At 44.2% G+C, this 19,194-nt stretch overlaps 1 protein-coding gene across 1 annotated transcript; it reads left to right on the top strand.

Moving 5' to 3' along the window:
• Positions 1 to 2,020: 2,020 nt before the first annotated feature.
• Positions 2,021 to 5,740, top strand: LOC142767809 (cuticle protein 10.9-like). The gene is made up of 3 exons (XM_075870053.1): positions 2,021 to 2,064; positions 3,694 to 3,789; positions 5,339 to 5,740. Exons 1-3 carry the CDS (start codon positions 2,047 to 2,049, stop codon positions 5,702 to 5,704), a joined length of 480 nt encoding a protein of 159 aa, XP_075726168.1. The 5' UTR covers positions 2,021 to 2,046; the 3' UTR covers positions 5,705 to 5,740.
• Positions 5,741 to 19,194: the final 13,454 nt, after the last annotated feature.

The raw sequence follows: 19,194 nt of genomic DNA, 5'->3' as shown, positions 1-19,194 counted from the left end.
ATGTCCGTCCATCCATGCGTCCATGCTTCTGTCCGTCCGTTCATCCATCCGTCCGGACAGACGGATGCTTCTACCCGCTTATCATCATTCACTCAGTGAATACTCTGTGATTTTTATTTCTGAAACCTCAAACTTTGCCTAACTGTGTCACACTGAAGCAGTATATATGTAGAAGCCAGTATTTCCTGATAGTCCGACACTGAAGTAAGCATCCTCACACTTCAAAAGCTGTAGAGATTATTTGTATCATTATAAGCATACCGATTCCCCGACAGAACTTCTTTGACTCGCTTCCATCACTACTTGCCGAGCCAAGCTGCACCGGTAAAAATTCTTATTGTTAAGCTAAGTATAAGGTGCACTGTTACATGTACTTAAACGCGGAAAGGCACCAGAATAGTGGATGGGCGCCCTAACAAAATTTTAGTAAAATACACACTGGGGTCGATGGAAAGCTGCTGGGTGATTGTAAGACCGGAACTTCCATCCGAAATTGCTCAGAAATGCAAACCTGCACTTGCGCACTACACAATTTTTGCTGACTTTTGACTCCTCATGACGTTGAATATATTAAGACCGTTTTTGAAATCACCACCTTAGATAAAGTTAACTTAGCTTTAATGATAGTATATGCAATATTGTAGTATAGCCAACTAATCAAATACTATAAGGTAAGTAAATAAAACTTCCAATCGTTCGAGTACTTGTGCAAACCAAAAAAAAAACATCTCGCTTAAAAACACCACGAGCATGCAAGTTTTTAAGATGTGCGCCATAATTGCATTCATAATTTATTTATTTCTTCATGTATGGCAAACTGTATAGAAGTGTTTAAACTAGGGGTAGCATAGACATACAGATGCATGGTGACACGAGCTTTGTATATCGCAAGTGCACTCTCAATCAGTTCGACGAATCCACCTTCACTCGCAAAATGGCACGTCAGCACTTTCTTGTTCCTGCTTGATCGAAAGCTTTGTGTCGGTAATTCACGTTGCCCATGCTTTCACGCTATCGGACAAACCTTTATTATTGCTGAAATTCCCATTCACTGCACAGTATTTTTCTTTGAATTCAGTTCATGAATGATGGTGATGTGCGGTGTTTTATGGCGCAAGGGCCGTTCGATAGCCAAAGGACGCCAGGTAAATGGACAAGTCAGTTTATGAATACACGACAATACTCTGCTGATTGAAGCGAAAATGGTAAGGAAATGTGGGAGGTCGCTGAGGTGTTGAACATGAGATCGATAGATAGATAGATGCCATGTTATTTATTTGGGAATTGCTGGTGGATAAGTATTGTGATCACATTTGAACTGGAAATGTAAAATATTCATGACGCATTCACTAGCATATAATAAACGTATAGGAGAAGCGTTTGAAATTGCAATTTCATTCATACCGAAATTCGGGTGCGGGCATTATCCTCCTTCGCTGGTGTTTTAAGTCGGTCAACCTATAACAATCAGTGCTCCTATTGGGAGCATGTGTAGGTTATATCACTTTTAAGGATATAGGCTAAAATTTGTTGTGGCAAATAAACAGGATATGTTTACATTGTGACTGCAGAAATACGCATTTTGGAATGATAGCATCCCATAAACCAATCAAGCGTGTGTATCCTAACTAAGCCTAGTTTAAGAAACCATTAGAGTTACCGTGAGCTTAAATTGTGGCATGGGTACGTCACACAACGAAATTCCGTCTGGTGCTTAATGGTATGTGACCATTGAAGCAGACGCGCGCACCTTCACGAGGACATCAATCTGAGGCTGGACGACACCGCAGTTGCCTGCGCTTTCTTCACAGACCAGGCTGGCTAAATGAAAAGAAAGAGCACGCCATCCCATGACGAGGAATGCACGAAGTGTACAAAACCAAAGCATTGGCAACAAAACCCACTTTCGTTTAGAATGACCCGTCAGTGCGGAAAGCAGACACGCCTCCTCGCTTTCCTGCTTCGCCCGTTGCGGGTGCGGCGTATATAAGCGCTTCTTCGCGTCGCTCTGTCTCCACACCGAAGTGAGACCAGTCACTCGAAGACATGGATATAATAATCCAGGTAAGTCACACGCTTCATTAGGTCAGAGAAAACCAAATATCTGTAGGACATAATCTACAACTACACTCTCCTATCGCAGAATAAATAGAGAGTTTTAGTACTGCCGAATGATGCTACGCACGCATCACGCAAGCACCTTGCGTTACGTGGCGTCATTTGCCACTAATCGGCTTTTAGCACGCCGTAGTGCCCGCGTACTTAACGAGCGTGAAGAGTGTTGCGTCATCTGGTAGATCAAAATAGAAGCACGTGTTGTTGACAGCCAATATGAGCCAATCCAAGTGTTATAGCCAGATTATCGCCATATTTTAAGCCACAGAGTCGGTCGGTGCTTGCCTTCGATGCCGCCATTTTGCAAAACGAAGTCTCGTACTGTCGCGAACTTGTTCGAGAGCGGCGCGATCAGCTCATATTTACGCACGCACGCATCTCATGCGTGCGCACGTAGTGGCAGCGTATGTAACGTGATACGTGCGAGTAGCGGTCTGCACAAACGCACTACGCAGAACTTGGCATGCTTACGTACGCAGCGTACGCAGTACTAAAACTCTCTAATTTTGCGAAAAATTACACGTAACTACGTAAGCTATATGAGTCCTTCAATCGAGGCAAGTGTAAGTGTAACAGAAAATAATATGGACTAGTTTTCCTGTAATAATTGTGAACAGTGAGTACTTAGCCTAATTACGTGGGTGATGATAGGCAGCACACGAAAGAAAAAGTTTCTTTTATCATTGCATATTAGCGTATATCCTGTAGTTGTACAGAAAGATTAGTGTTAATGCTAATGCTGACCTCAGCTGTTACGCTTGTATATATATAAAAGTACCTTAAAGACAAGTGTGTCATTACAAATAACTCGCCAAACCCTCAGGAATGGCAACAGTACACTACCAAATATGAATGAATACTCCGCTGTAAGCTGGACTAGCGACCATTTATAGAATACAATGAAATGTGAACGTTAGAAAGAAAAGGTTTTTTTGCCAAAAGTCAAGAATTGAGGTAGAATTCTCGTGGAACAGAAAAACACTAAAACCGCTCAGAGTGGCAAAGAGCCCATGGGGCACCGTCTTTCACAATGTCAAAAATGTCAAAGAAGGTGCTCTATAATTCCCTAATGCTACACACTTTCATCTTTGCTTTTTTGTAGGTTAATATTCGCGCTAGACATGACGTATAAGAGCTGTGATATGTGTTATTTTTGAAATACGAGTCTTTTTAATGGAGACAAACTGCGCGATGAAACCGTTATTTGCCTCTCTGAGTCAGATCTAAATGTATCCAACCCAGCTGTCTCAACTCCAGTAAATCATGCAGTTAGGATACCGCATCTTTCCTTCTGGCTAAACGATAAGATATCGGCATTCTCACTTGTAAATTCGTAAGAAAATATTTTTGCTCGCACGCACGGGAACAATAATAGAAGGTATAATTGTTTACTGTCACTTTGCTGCTAACTGCAGTATTCTCAAACGTACCGAAGGCAACACAGAGATACAAGTCTTTTTGCGCGTATGATCTACATTAGGATCGCAAGCAAATTGACAAATACGCGATGCCTAATAGCCGTAGCCACTGAAACTCCCGTCGCCTGATATGTTCTGATTGTTCCTTGATGCCCCAAAGGCTGTCCTGTTTCTCCTCACCATCTCTGGAGTCTGCTCAGAAGGGCGTTATGGCCAAAGTGGAGGGTATGGTGGCTCCGCTGGAGGCGCCTCCGGGGTACGTACTGCAATAAGGTGTACAATAGATTGCTCTCAGTTTTACGAGAAAAAAATAGACACTGTAATCTCAAAGTAAATGAGACAGAGCTACCAAAAATAACTCAGCAACGCAGAGATTTATTCAAAATTCAATAACACGAATATAAAAGAGAGGAGAATAATGAAGGATAAACTCATGCACAAATAAATGCTCAGCAGCTCTAGTTCTAGTGTACCGCGTTTCCTTTAATCCTGGTGTTTTGTGCTAGTCCACCTTGCCAAACTTGGAACAAAGCCTGGTTAGTACCAAGGTATTAGCTAGGAAAATAGCTTTTGCTTTATTGACAGGAAAAGCACGAGTATTTAAAAGTTATTAAAGCAGAACTATTGATGTCCTAGCCTTGTATTCATTTGCCATTTACTAATAAAATAAAAATATCATATAACAACATACAGCACCTAATGTTCTGTTAAAGGAATTGGGTTCCACTGGTGCACTTTTTACATAGATGAGAAAATTCAGACTTCTGTAGTTCAGTAGCAATAATTAGGCAAACAGAAGAAACTGAAGCGTAGAGGACAGTGGGAATAAATATTGGTCCGAGTGCACATATTTTTAAGACAACTGACAAAACATGATGAATTGATTGCTAGAGGCACAAAACGGGTCAAGTGACTTTATTGTTATGCGTGAAGTGGTGCAGAACCAACATTGGTTATGGCAGTTAATTTGTAGAATTCATATGTCACAGAGGTACTTGAATCTAGTACGCATATACGTTACTGCTGTTCAAGTGATTCACTGAGCTCAGCGGTGAATGTGTGATTCTGCTGTATTTACATTTCTCAAACATATTTTGTAATGTCACTATTCCGATGCACAAGTTGTACAATCAAAATTAACGTGTTCTGATATGGGTGCTGTCTCGAAAGTCGCTGCTTTTATCGTAGTCGTGATGATCGTATTTCAATGTGAAGGAAATATTATGCGTCCTTGTGATATGAATGTCTGTCAAAAAAAAAAAAAGGTTTTCTGCACTTCCGTAACTACGGCGTGCTTTATATCGCAGTCTTTTCTCATAAGATGTCCAAAATTTTCTCGCTATCACGTGATTCACGATTGCGTTTTCCTGTCTTTTTTTTTCAGGCAATATGACGCAGTTATGTGAGTGCTTCTGCAGAGAATACTTTTAGAGTTCAACTCTAACTTTCGAGAATTGCGCCAAGTACGAGGCCTTGGAGGTAGCATGCTCATGGCCTTTGTTTCAGTTAAACGTAAATGTTCGCTTCCTTTACAGTCTGCTCTAGTTTTGAGGAATGCAAGGCCGCTTGACTGAACGTTGACTCGACACAACTCCTGCTTGCGGATTTTTCATCTCAAGCTTCAACCTTCCTCTCGCTACCATTCTTTTGATTTCCAACCATTTTTCAGCGAAAAGACATGCGAAATTTCGTGCAAACTAAACTACTGTTCAAAGGCTGCCTTCACCAGCTTTGCCTACAGAGGAACTTTAATCCTGTAGTGAGCCTTACTTCTCTCACTTGTCCTAATTGTTTTGTTTCACCAGGCTCCTCAACCATACAGTTTTGAATATGACACCACTGACGAGCTTGGCACCCAGTTGTTCCACAAAGAGCAAGGTGACGCCAGCAACACTAAGACAGGTTCATATGGTTACCGAGACGCTAACGGCCTGTATCGCACGGTCACTTACGTCGCTGATGCCAATGGATTCCGTGCTACCGTGGACACCAACGAGCCCGGAACGTTGCCGGGATCAAGCGCTGATGCTGTATTTAACGCAAAGCCTGTAGCGGCAGGCGGTGGGGCCACAGGTGCAGGAAAAGTACTTCCAGGCCGCTACACCGGATCAAAGCCAGGCGCTGGTGGATTCGGAAGTGCTGGGGGAGCCGGTGGACCCTGGGCTGGATGAATCCTTCGTACTAAATAAAGCCAAGTGCTTGCTCGAGTTCTGCGCAGAGGAAGCGTTTGCTTAGCCGTGTGTACAAAAACATATCAGAAAGAATAATATAGTGGAGAGTAGTGCAATAAACGAACTATGTGGATGCCACGGCCCCTTTAATTAATATCTCATACTACCTACGCGTGACCTAAATACGTTTTTATAGTATTGGGATGAAGGTACTTTTGTTTGCTATATACTCAGCATATTATTGAGCATAATGAATCTAAATGTGCAAGAATTCCTAGAGTGAAGAGGTCCGGAAAGTTCCTAGTAAGAACAAGTTAGATCACTCATGAGAATCAATTCTTTGTGAGAAAATTGGCGTCTTGTACAAAGTGTCAGATGAGCCTAAATATTGGTATTACGGACTGGGCCCCGTAACGAGAAGTAACACTGCAGCGCTATAAAACCACTTGTCATGCGCTTCAGTTTTCTATGTTTATGATCTGCAGAATTCGTATTTCCTAATACTTGAAAGTATGAACAAACTAGCCGTGCAACAAATTTTTTTCAGGCAGATGTATAGGCCAGAAAAATAAGCGGAGCTCACTCAAAATCACACCAAAAATATTTTTCGCTTAGGACAACCTTGGGATCACAATCACGAAAATTTGCCTGAAGCAGGCTCAGTCGGAATCAAAGTTACCTTTGTTTTCGACGAAACTCATTTGGAATCCGACTCACCTACACTTCTTCAAAACAGTCGCAAAAATTTTCCTCAAGCATACTCACTTGGACTCAGACTCATGCACCCAAATACAACTCAGACGGACTCACTCGGTTTCTGACTTACAAAAATATAACCCAGCGGGTGTGCGATTCACAATTTTTTTGGCAACAGCACTTACTTGGACTCACAAACTCAGCAAGTGTTTAATTAAGTGGATGTACTCGGAACGGAAATCACAAGTATTTGATTTGGCCCGGCTCATACAATAAATGTCAGAGCAGCGGTGAAAGACACTATATGCGGAAGATGAGTGTAACGAGAAAGGTTCGCTTAGCTTCGTTTTTTTGATGCATTGGCTGGGAACGTAGATGAAGCCACCAATCTACGAGGCTCTGCCAGTTTAAAAACAACTCATCAGCAGAAGAAACATACACACAAAACCAATACTATGTGAACAGAGATAAAGACCGCACCAACCAATTATCGTCTCTAACCCCACACAAGTCAAGCGCTCCTACGTGACGCAGGCTCACCAACTTGACTGTTCATCATGTTGGGGGAGGCATATTGCTGAGGCATCGTGCCTGTATGAGGTGCTGAGTGGTAAGAGGGATGCTTCCGAGAGGTGGGCCCGAGCATCTGGTTACTTGCAATGGAGCTATGTGCTTGCATTTCGAAGCGCAGGAAACGGAGGTAGTTGGCGGCCTAGAGATGCCCGTTGTCTCCACTTGTGGACTGCAACGTTGATGTACAACGCTCGGGTCTGGCCACCAAGCTGCTTCGAACGACTCACTCCGTCTGAATCTTTATTTTTCGTTTTCGACACTCTATTCTTCGTGCTCGAGTCCTTCACTACTACACATAGGTCCACCACTCACTCATTCGCGCACGCACCATTGCAAAACCGCGGTTCCTTGCAGTCAGGCCCAACGCTTTAAACGATTGTGCTCCAACTGCGAAGATTTCGTAGCTAATTGCGAACAGCTTCAAACTTCTCTCCCAAAGCGACAATATCAATCGGCTTTATTTGATGACGCTAAAGATAGAGCTGACAACTTAGAAAGAGCGGAAATTATGAGAGGAAAACGTTTGGCCAAAAAACATAATAGCACATAACTTATACTAATGCAATCAGCCTTGGTACCAAAGGTACATTGCATATTAAAATGCCATTGTGATATCTTTGTGCAAAGTGAACGACTAAAGAGTATTTTTCTTGAACCACCTAGTGTGATATACCAACGATCCAAGATTTTCCGGGATTTATTAACTTCATCAAAAGTGAATCAGCACAAAATAACTGCCAGTGCCCCTTGAAAGAAAGCACGTTTCCAAGTGTACGCACATACAGAAAGCCATTAGCACGTTCTCAGACTTCCCTCTTAACATTGGAGGTTCGTTTATTGTGACAGTTCTAACGTTATATATATGCTTGATTGTACCGTCTGAAAATAACAGTACATTGTACAAACGAAAACTTTATTTCAAATGCACTTCAATAACCATAGATCGCATGCAATAAGCCTTCGAGCCTTCCATTATCAAAGCACATTCGGTTACCGGAACATTCTTTTGAAAATATTCAGGCCACTATACTTGAGTCAGACTTTCGTTCGCATCATGATCGGCAGGCCCGTGAGTCTTACCCAATCTTCAAGTTTAACACCGTCTTTTTATTGAACAAAAAATAAAAGAAGAAGTTTTTGTCACCATTACTTGGTGATAGCTACCCCTTTCCACTTCATTGGTACAAATAAAGAAAATAAAAAAAAACAATAGCTATATACATATATGCAGTCCTACATGGGTGAGAGCTAAAGTTTTTCTTTGGGCAGAACAAACACGTATACGCCACGCTCACTTTTAACTTTTGTCCGCTCAGTAGTCGTCACAAATCTTCGTTTCTTCGAGGAAGTGTTGCAGCACCTTCATTGCTTTCCCATTCGTTTTCGATGGCCATGAACCTAGCATTTTATTCAACGCATATGGCCCTAGGGATCTAACTTATGGTGTTCCTGTTCTAGCGGCCTTCGGTGTGTGTCGTGTTTCGGATAGTCCAGCAAGAGATGACAGATATCCTCTTCGTAGCAGCCGCATGAATATGCTGACAATTTCGCACGCTGAATACAAAAAAGCAAGTGCTTCGTGGAAGCAGTTCCGAGTCGTAGGGGATGTTTGATTGTGTATATACGTTTTTTGAGGTCACGGTCTAATTGGTATTTAAGATTAGGATCAACAGAATATAGGATCTATTCCTTTGTTTTGTCTGCAAACCAGGTACACAAGCATGATTCACGTTTCGTTGTTCCTAAAACTCTACTTACTTCATATTGAGATACTGCAATGAGGCACGTTTGCGTACAATTGTGTGCGAATTTTGAAAACTCATCCGCCATTTCATTTCCCTTTATTCCGCAATGATTGGGAACCCACTAAAATGCCACTCGAAGATTATACTTCGTAGCTTGTGAAAGCTCTTTTAAAACACACTGATGTGCATATACAATACGCACATCAGTGTGTTTTGAAGTGGCATTTTCCACACCTGCGAGGGCAGCCAGAGAGTCTGTAATTACGACCCATTTTCTTGGCGTTGTTGACAGTTTAATAAATCTTATGGCTAGAAAAATCACTATGAGCTACGACGTTGTTGAAGAGGAGAGGTGGCCTAAACGACATGCACATTCTACGTACGATTCCGGAAATATAAATGCTGATGTCGCTGTCTCTTTTGTGACCGAGCCATCAGTGTACTTGTGAGTGTATCCTTGATACCAGTCAAACAGATGATGTGATGCCAACTGCTGCGCGGCAACGATTAGCACTTCATGTTTGCTGCGAAGTCCTTATATTGCCATTTCAGTAGTTGGTAGCTCAAGCAGTCATGTACTGTTGGTACACAAGATGTATTCGCGCTCCGACACTGTTCACGATGCTGGATATGAGCGGACGTGAAGGGTGTTGCGTGACTAGTCGAAAGAGGTGCCGACATGTGTCCACGTTTTCAATTACCATAAAGTTGAGTTCTCTTGCCTCTGCCAGTGTCAGAGAACTTGATGTTACCTGTGGAACCCCCAGACATATGCGTAAGCTTCGTGCTTGTAACAGCTGAAGTCGGTGTAGAGACGTCTGAGAGATGTGGAGAACTGGCGCAGAGTAGGCAATTTTCTACTCGGATTAGTGCACAATGGACGTGGAGTAGGGACGCTGATGCACCTCCCCATTTCGTTCCCGCGGTGCGACGTATAACATTTATGGTGCAGCTCACTTCATTTATTACATCAACAATATGCTGACTTCATCTGAGTTGGCTATCTAAATTAACACCAAGCAAGCGATGATTTCATGCGATTTTGATTTTCTGGCCATCCACAAAACGCTTCAAACTTTTTACTGTCTTTCTCGTGAACGGCAGAACTACTGATTTGGTGTCAAAAATCTGCATGCCTCGCTGTTTGAGGTAATCACTTATTGCATTTAGTTTTTCTTGAAACCGATATTCGATCACTTCCAGTGATTTGTAGGATGTTCATATGCATCTGTCGTCTGTATAAACGGATATGTTCAAGGCTTCAGGCAGCACTTATGGAAGACCTGCAATTGCAGCATTGAAAGGAAGTGGACTTAGAACACTTTCTCGGGGTACACCTCTGCTCATGTTGAAGCGATAGTTGTCTCCGTTATAGGTTGAAATGTATATTTGTCTGTTACGCAGGAAGTTGCCGATTCATCGAAGGAAACGACCATGAACCACAAGTGAGGCAAGTTGGTACAGCACAGAAAAGTGGCTTACAGAGTTGAGCGCCTGCTTAATATTGGAAAACAGTAGCAGCGTTGGGGTATCGACGACGTTTATTTAGCCAAATCAACTGATAAATACTTCGAACGAAGGCGACCTTTTTCGTGATTATTCTCTACGGATGACAAAGATGAGGATCAAACGCCGTGAATATTGTGCTTACATTAATTTTCCCCTCGCACGGAAGCGGCCAATGTGGCCACTGTTCATGACGGTGGTGTACGTCGCACAAATGGTTTTACGCGCGACTCGTGAACCACCTCCGTATCACAAGAACGGCCGTCGGAAGGCATGACAACAGAGTTACCTTATAGTTAACAGGAGACGTCTGCTCGACTATAGCGTAGGGGCCAATTGAATGTGAGTGAAACTTATAACACAGGCTGGGAGCCCGCGTTGGAGTCCACAACAGTACTTGTTTTCCAGTATTGAAGTGAACTACGTGGTGAACGCCATCGTAGCGAGTCTTCCGGTCTTGTTGGCTTGCCTCTGTATTGAGGCGGGTGCATCGGCGACAATCGGCCAGGCGAGAGATTAAGCGCTCACTCGATGATGATGACGAGTTCACAGGGACGTCAAAAAAGGAGCTGTCAAGTGGAGATGTCAGTTGACGGTCATAGACGAGAAAGAATGGGGTGGTGCGCCGCGTAGCGCTATTGTGGCAGGGTGGTATCCCAGTTGGTGTGGTTGGCGTTGATATACATAGATATCATATCGGTAAAAGTTCGATTGAAGCACCCTGTGAGGCCCTTAGTCTGGGGATGGTAGCTGGAAGTCGTCTTATTTATTTATTTATTTACAATACTGCTAGCCCTTGCGGGCTGTAGCAGGGGTGGGAGGTGAACAGGTGAACAATACACAAACAATGTTAGGCAAAAAACAAGTCCAGCCGTCGTTGAAAATCCTGTGAGGATCTACATCCTGTAAGTACCTCGGGAGGAAGCGCATTCCAGTCAACAATAGATCGCACCAGAAACGAAAACTTAAACAAATCCACCCGCGGTACATAAGCTTGGACAGAAAATGAGTGATTGGTACGAGCCGACACTCGTCCTGGGGGGCGCGGTATACACTGGGATCCAGCTTGTAGTTCTTATGATACAGGTCATGAATAAATTTTAAGCGAGCTATTTTTCTACGTGTAGCTAACGATTGAAGATCAGCCCTAGCAAGCAAAAGTGATACAGACTGTGTTCTCATGTAATTTGAATAAATAAACCTCGCGGCCAATCTTTGTACTCGTTCAAGTTTGTTAATTTCAGTTTTAGTATGCGGATCCCAGATGATAGCTGCGTACTCCAGCGTTGGTCTAACAATAGTCTTATACGCCAACAATTTAACAGAGGGCGTTGCATTGCGGAGTTTCCTTCTCAGAAAACCCAGCTTTCGCTTCGCCAGTCCTGTAATGTTTTCAATATGATTGTCCCACTTTAAACTGCTGAATATAGTAACACCTAAGTATTTAAACTCATTAGAACTCTTAATTTCTCTATTGTTTATGGTGTATTTATAGTTAAGGGGGGATTTTTTATTTGAAATTGTCATGCAAGCAGTTTTATCAAAATTAATTTTCATGTCCCATTTTTCACACCAGTTGTCAATACATCGAAGAGCATCATTGAGCAGCATTTGATCAGAAACACTTTTCACCTGACAAAACAAGAGACAATCATCTGCATATAACCTTACATCAACAAAAGGAGGCACAACCGTTGCAATATCATTCACATAAATTAAACGGAGTAGAGGTCCCAACACGGAGCCTTGTGGCACACCTGAGGATACGCGTAAAAGAGAAGAACGTGCGCCACTTATTTCAACAAACTGCAACCTATTGCGCAAGTACGCTTCAACCCATCTTACAATTGCGGGATCAATACCAAGTATTAACATTTTTGAGTAAGCTTCTGGTGACATACTCTATCAAAGGCCTTAGAGAAATCAGTTGCTATGACATCGACTTGTTCTTTTGAGTTTATCGCTGTAGCGAAATAATCAACAGATTCAAAAAGCTGAGTGACGGTTGAAAGGCCTTTTCTAAAACCGTGTTGCTTACTATAAAAGAGATTATTGTTGTCTATAAATTGAAATATATATTTTGAAATTATATGTTCTATTACTTTGCACGCCGTGCATGTGATTGAAATTGGACGGTAATTACAAACATTAAGGCAGTCACCAGCTTTGAAAATGGGCGCAACTCTTGCTAATAACCAATCAATCGGAACAGCAGCAGTACACAAAGATAAATTAAAAATTTTAACTAAGAAACTACAAACCCAATCAGAGTAGCGCCTCAAAAATTCGTTGGGAATCATATCCGGACCGGGTGATTTTTTATGATCCAATTCAAGCAGTAATGCCATTACGCCCTGCTTAGATACGGTAAGAAGATTGGAACTAGTATCATCAAACGTACAGCCTTTTTTTGAATGATCAATACTTAAAGAAAAAACAGTACTGAAGTAATGATTGAGTGCTTCGGCAATCTGATTCGGTTCGCTATAGGAGGTCCCGTCTATAGAAAGCCCAGTTATTTCAGACTGCGAACTAGACAGGTACCGCCAAAATTTCTGGGGAGAGTTGGATATGTATTCAGACAATATATTAGTTAGAAAATTACTTTTAGATTGCTTGAATTCTCTTCGTATCTGAGCACTAATGTGAGCAATAACGGACGAGTTTCTTGGTATTTTCTGACGGGCGCGACATAGTCGCCGTTTTAGGTGAATGATACTTCTGGTAATTCATGGGTTAGCTCTTGCAGTTCTCTTTTCTCTTTGGGGAACAAAGCGTGACAAACAGTCGTTTACTACCTTTCTAAAGTATTCCCAGAGGTCATTTACATCATCTGTAGGCGGGATAGCGTCAAAAGCCATTTCTAAGTAATCAAGAATTGAGGTATCATCTGCGGCCTGAAAATTGTACACCTTTACTCTGGTTATTTTTTCTAATTTTTTATTTGGTTTAAGAGTTGCTTCAACACCTTATAATCCGAGATTCCATCCTCGATACTTATTTCATAATCAAACACTTCCTGTGACAAAAATAGTAAGTCCAACAATGTCTCGGTTTGTCCTTGAACTCGAGTGTGCTTGTCAACTACCTGAACCAAATCGTACTTGATCATGATGTCAAGCAGATTTTCTGCAAGAGGCCTGTTAAGCGGCCCAGCAACTCGTGCATTCCAGTCAACACCTGTTAAATTAAAATCGCCTGTGATTATTACTCTGCTTCGTTTGTTTGCCATTGTTAGCAAGTAGTCATTAAATTTCTCAAAAATATCTTATGAATAGTATTACATGCGAGGGGGACTTGTTCGAGCAGTTTCAAGAGAAACGCCTTGCCGCGGTGGCTCAATGGGATGTATGGTGCACCATATATCGGAAAGATTGCCTCCAGAGAAAACTTGCAATGTCATTTGCCGGTCATGAAGGAAGTGCAGCCGTTTTGGCGTGCCTTCTTATGGTGAACTGCTGTGACAATCCAGCGCTTTCCGCTAGCTGATATTGGTATATGTCCGTAGAGATCAATTCCAATGACATCGAAGGGAGCATCAGGACACGGGAGAGGTTGTAGGAGACCGTCCGGGGAGGGAGGAAGTGGGTCGCTTGTGGCGTTGGCAGAGCAAGCTTGACGCAACATATTGCGCTACGCAGGTGAAAAGCCCAGGCCAGGCAAAACAATGCAGATGCGTTCAATTTTTTTTTAAAACCAAGATGACAAGCCTTGAGATCACCGTGAAACGCCTCCAAAATCTGCGCCCTTAGGGAACGAGGAGCGGCAGGAACCTAGCGCTGTCCTTCGGTATTGAAGACAAAGTGGTAAAGTCTTGAAGTTCAGCAGCTGTCGATGGGCAGGGGCGTTGGGAGGAAGAGAGGGGCCTTGAAGGCGCTGCATTCTAGAGCGAACGTAATTGTCACTGCGTTGGTGGGATGCAAACGTCTCGTTGCCGAAGGCAGAAAGCAAGTTGATAGCGGCGAGTAAATGAACTGACGGAGACGCTTTAATGGGTTTACTTACATTTGGCGAGAGGCCAAGAGTGCCTGATGAGGATGGTACAGGACAGCGGCTAAGAGCATCGGCATCGTTGTGTTTCTTACCGGATTTGTACGTAACGTCGAACTCGTATTCTTGGAGACGAAGTATCCAGCGACCGAGACGTCCAGACAAAATCTTCAACGTCGACAACCAGCAGAAAGCGTGGTGGTCAGTGACGACGCTAAAGTGGTGGCCATGAAGATATGGTCAAAACTTTTGGATGGCCTAGACCACAGCGACACACTCCTGCTCGGTGATGGCGTAGTTTTTCTCTGCTGCTGGGAGGGTGCGAGTAGCGTATGCGATCACACGTTCGCCATAACGCTCTATTCGTTGCTAAAGTACAGCGCCAAGTTTGTGTCCGCTGGCATCAGTATGGATGAGAGTGGGTGTGGCATTATCAAAATGACAAAGCACTGGCTCCGACTTGAGGGCACGTTTCAAGGTGTCAAAAACATTTGGCATTCGTCCTACCATACATTTGACGCTCCCGAAGAAAGGAGTTGGTGAAGTGGTGCAGCAGTGGTGGTGAAGTCTCCTATAAAACACCGGCAGTGCGACGTAAGGCCAAGAAAGCTTCGGAGTTCTTTGGTGCGTTGAGGCACCGGCAAGTGAAGAACGGCGGTGGCCTTGTCGAGATCAGGCCGGATTCCATCTTTGCTGACGAGATGTCCGAGTACTTTAATACTTTTGCTAGCAAAGTGGCACTTCTTGGTGTTTAGCTGAAGGACAGCAGCTGCGAGACACGCCAGAACTTCATCGAGGCACTGCAAGTGCTGTTCAAATGTTGAAGAAAATATGACGATGTCTTCAAGGTAACGTAAGCATGTTTTTCACTTAAGGCCCTGCAATACAGTGTCTATCCGTCGTTCAAACGTTGCTGGCGCATTGCAGAGGCCGAAAGGCATGACGTTAAATTCGTAAAGCCCATCGGGTGTGGCAAAGGCAGTTTTTTCCTTGTCATTCTCGTGAATTGGAACTTGCCAATAACCGGAGCACAGGTCAAGGCTCGAAAAATATTCCGCTCCTTGTAAGGAATCTAAGGCATCATCAATGCGAGGCAAGGGATATACGCCTTTTCTGGTTACTTCGTTTATTGCGTGGTAGTCAACGCAGAATCGCACCGAACCGTATTTTTTTCTTACGAGAACGACAGGTGACGACCAAGGGCTTGAGGAGGGGCAGATGATGTTTTGCTTGAGCATATCAGCAACGTGCTTGTCATTGATCTCGCGTTCACTGAAAGCAACAAGGTATGGTCGACGACGGAAAATAGAAGTTCCGTCGTTGTGTATGCGATGAGCCACAGCAAAAGTCTGGCTTAGAGCAGTGGAATGTACGTCGAAAAATGATTTAGGTTTAGACGACAACGCCAGTAGCTTGTCTGCTTGCGAGGGAATGAGATCTATGCTAATAGCACTGATGAGAGCCGTAGGAATTGGAGCATTTAGTGGTATTGAACGTGATTCCACCAGTCTGGTATCCGAAGCCACTACAAAGATAGGTTGTGCGTCCACGCTTATAATACAACAGTGCCCTGGGTGAGCAAAATTGGGTCATTCGTGATATTCAGTACAGCGAGAAAGGTGGTGCCGTTGGAGAAGCGGACAAGACTCGATGAAAGTGCAATCCCTCTGAGTAGACAACGGGCTGATGGTGTTACTAGAATGTCACCGTCGTCAATGAAGTCAGACGTAACAGTAATAACGTGCTCGTGCTTAGGTGGCACAAGGAAATCATTGGCTGTTCGTAGCCGGTTACGTGATGATTTCCGGGAGATATGATCCATCTCTCGCATACGTATGAGCCGTTGTCTATGAGAGATAGAGGCCGCAGCATCATAAAAAAAGCCCTATTATAAAGTAAGCATAAAAGCACAAGAGGCCAACATGGCAAACTGAATATGATGCTGGATCCCATCAATGAAAACTCTAACGGTGCACTGTGCTGACGGCTTTATCTGCGAGTCATTTGTGCTACGTAAGAAAGTACCAGTATAAGGTGTGGTAACCTTACGTAGAGGAGAACACAAATCCGCATGAATAACAGAAATAGCAGCCCCCGTGTCCACCAATGCTTGAGCTGGTACCCCTCCAGCACACACTAATAACAAATTGGCTGGGCCCTTTGGAGGTCTTGGTGCTTGCTCGAGTGACGCAGCTTTCCCTCCAAAAACTGCACCAGCTAGTTTTCCGAGTGGTAGTCAGAAGTAGGTGCAGCAGGTCTCAGAGGAGATGTTGAGTGTCGCCGAGATGAAGGGGACTGGCGGCGTCCGGAATAGCAGAGGCGAGGTGTGGTGAGTTGAGAAGTCAGAGAGAAGGAACGTATCGTAGGGCGGTGCTGGTACTGGTTCGGGGATGGCACCAAATTCCTTTCGTAAATTTCGTATCCACGGTGTTGGTCCTGCTGGCGCTTGCGGCAAATTTGTGAATTATGGCCCCGAATATTACAATAGTAACATATTGGGCGACGCGAGCGCCAGAGGGCATTGAGTGCTGGAGCTGTAACAGGCACTGGTACTGGCGCTCGGACAGGTGAGTGTGGTGGAAATGCTGCAACGTTTGACTGCGCAGGATTACAATGCACGTGCTGAACCAAGGCCGGTGGCATGGCAGCTGCTAGCGCATACGTCATGGGTGGCGTTGATGGCGTCGGAGTGTTTGATGGGAGAGCGCCAGCCATGAATGAGAGCTCCTATTTGATGATGTAGCGCAGACCAGCAGATAGAGAGTGAGGCTGAGGGGCGGGTGCACATGACCGCCCTTGCGCTTGAAGTTCCTCACAAATAGAGTGCGAATAAGCGCGCGCAAATCCGCATCCGAGGGATGTTGGCTGTCACTGGCGTCTAGGTAGTCTGGATGCAATCGAATGGCTTGGAGTTCATCAATATGTTGACAAGTGGTGATGACTTCCTCAACGGTGGTGGGTTTTTTAACAGCCAGAACGTTAAACCCGACGTGGCCTATCCCTTTGATGATGAGGTGAACACGATCAGGTTCCGTCATCGTCGAGTTCATGCTGTGGCAAAGGGCAAAGACGTCTTCAGTGTAGGAAGTGTACGTCTGCCCAGGACGTTGCGCACGCCCATCGAGCTTTTGTTTCGAAACTTCGGAATGGATGCTGAGTTTCCCAAAATCTTACGACCTTGTTGAGCAAACGTAGGCCAATGCGGTAAGCGGCTCTCATGGTTAAAATACCACGTTTTCACGACATCGGACAGATAGGAGGTGACGCGACGAAGTTTTTGAGGCTCATCCCATTGGTTATAAACACTGGTCATGTCGTATTCTTTCAGTCATACCTCGAAGTCGTCGCGTGGAAGACCACAGAAGATTTGTGGGTTGCGCTGCTGGGCATTGACGATCCACACAGAAATCGTTTGTTAGAAAGGAATGCTGAATGTTCCGGGCAGCGGTTCTTAAGCCATGACAGCGGACGGGGGAAGCAAGCGGCGACCCGAACGAAGCTCCAGGGGAAGGTGACGTCGGAAAAAACTTGGGGAGCGAAGCAGCCTCCATCACTCTGTAAGACCATAGCAGCGTTGGGGTGTCGACGGCGTTTATTAGGCCGAACCACCATATCAACGCTTCGAACGAAGACGACGCTTTTCGTGATGATGATTGTATACAGACGAAGAAGATGAAGTTCAAACGCTGTGAATAATATACTTACAATATCTATGAACGCCGTGACAGCCATGTTTCCACAGCTCGGCTGATGTTGCACAAATGCAACGAGATCAAAGATGCAGTCCATGGTGCATCACCATCGTCTGAAGCCAGCCATCTGTTCTGGAAGAGAGTTGCTAGCTTCAATACACCCCTGTAATCTTCTGCCAATAATTCTTAATGACTTTAGGTACACTGCTAGTGAGGCTGACTGTTTGTAATGAGCCAAGCGAAAGTTGTAATTTACCGGGATTCTGCAGTGGAACGATTCTCGCGACTTTCTAACACAATCGAACGCACGCCTTCGTTTAGATGCAGTTATATATCCATAAAACTGGCATGTAGTTAGGTCCTAGATTTATCAGAACACTGTACAATACGTTGTCGGAACCGGTTGCTGTTATTACGCGGGTTATTGATAGAGAAGTACTCAACTCTAGTAGAGAATACGTTCATTCGAGCATGTGATGAAGCGTATCCATCTTGGATTTGCTGCTCTACAGAAAAGGTGACCGGTAAAAGAGTGAGGAATTGTGGGATGGACCATCTGCTGCCGGCTTTCGGTTCGAAGAAAGTAGACGAGGGCAAACCGCTCCACCGTAAGCCTCAGATTATTCAGGATTCACGTATGCGGTCGCACGTTTATCTTTGTCCTGCTCAATTATGGTCGGTTTTTAAGCCCTTGGATGCTCCAGCTCAAGCGTGAAAGGCAAACGAATGTATCAATTTTCATGGAACGAAGAACGAAAATAGAAGTCTTGGCTCTGAAGAGAGCCACAGCGACAGGTAGCCTTTGGGCACCGAACGCTAGAGCCAGGGTCTGTGAAGTTCATCTTATCACAGGTAAGTGCGTATTCCGCTCTAATAAAAAGCTTACGCATGAATGTGCTGCGAATATTATATCGAGAAATAAATTGCCGCTCAGGCGCGCCTAGCAAATACCCCTTTCACGTCGACTTCACGCCGACAGTCTTTTGGCACAACGACAGAGCGAAGGAGATTTTGAGGCAGAACCGAGAAAAGTTAGTGATAGCATGTGTAAAATCCTCCCTCGCGTAATCGCATCTTTCTCTGCAGCTACAAAAAACACCAGGCCTTGTCGAAAAAACATTCGTTTTCAAGCACGGTGCGGCAAGCAAGCGCTTTCACTGTCGCAGAGCTTCTCGCCGATACCACCGAGCCTGATGCTATCAATAAAGACACCGATACTGTTTCTGCATGGGTGGACGCATTGGTGACTAAGCACTCAATCGCAGAAGAATCTGCTGCTTGCACGTAA

This window comes from Rhipicephalus microplus, chromosome 1 (genome assembly GCF_043290135.1).
Source record: "Rhipicephalus microplus isolate Deutch F79 chromosome 1, USDA_Rmic, whole genome shotgun sequence".
NCBI classification, from domain to species: Eukaryota; Metazoa; Arthropoda; class Arachnida; order Ixodida; family Ixodidae; genus Rhipicephalus; species Rhipicephalus microplus.
This window is presented reverse-complemented; position numbering and strand designations above follow the sequence as displayed.

Bases quoted from the DNA above. Each gene is read 5' to 3' on its own strand.
- LOC142767809 (XM_075870053.1), top strand. The intron at 3,790-5,338 runs GTACGTACTGCA...TTGTTTCACCAG, and splicing joins CCGCTGGAGGCGCCTCCGGG to GCTCCTCAACCATACAGTTT.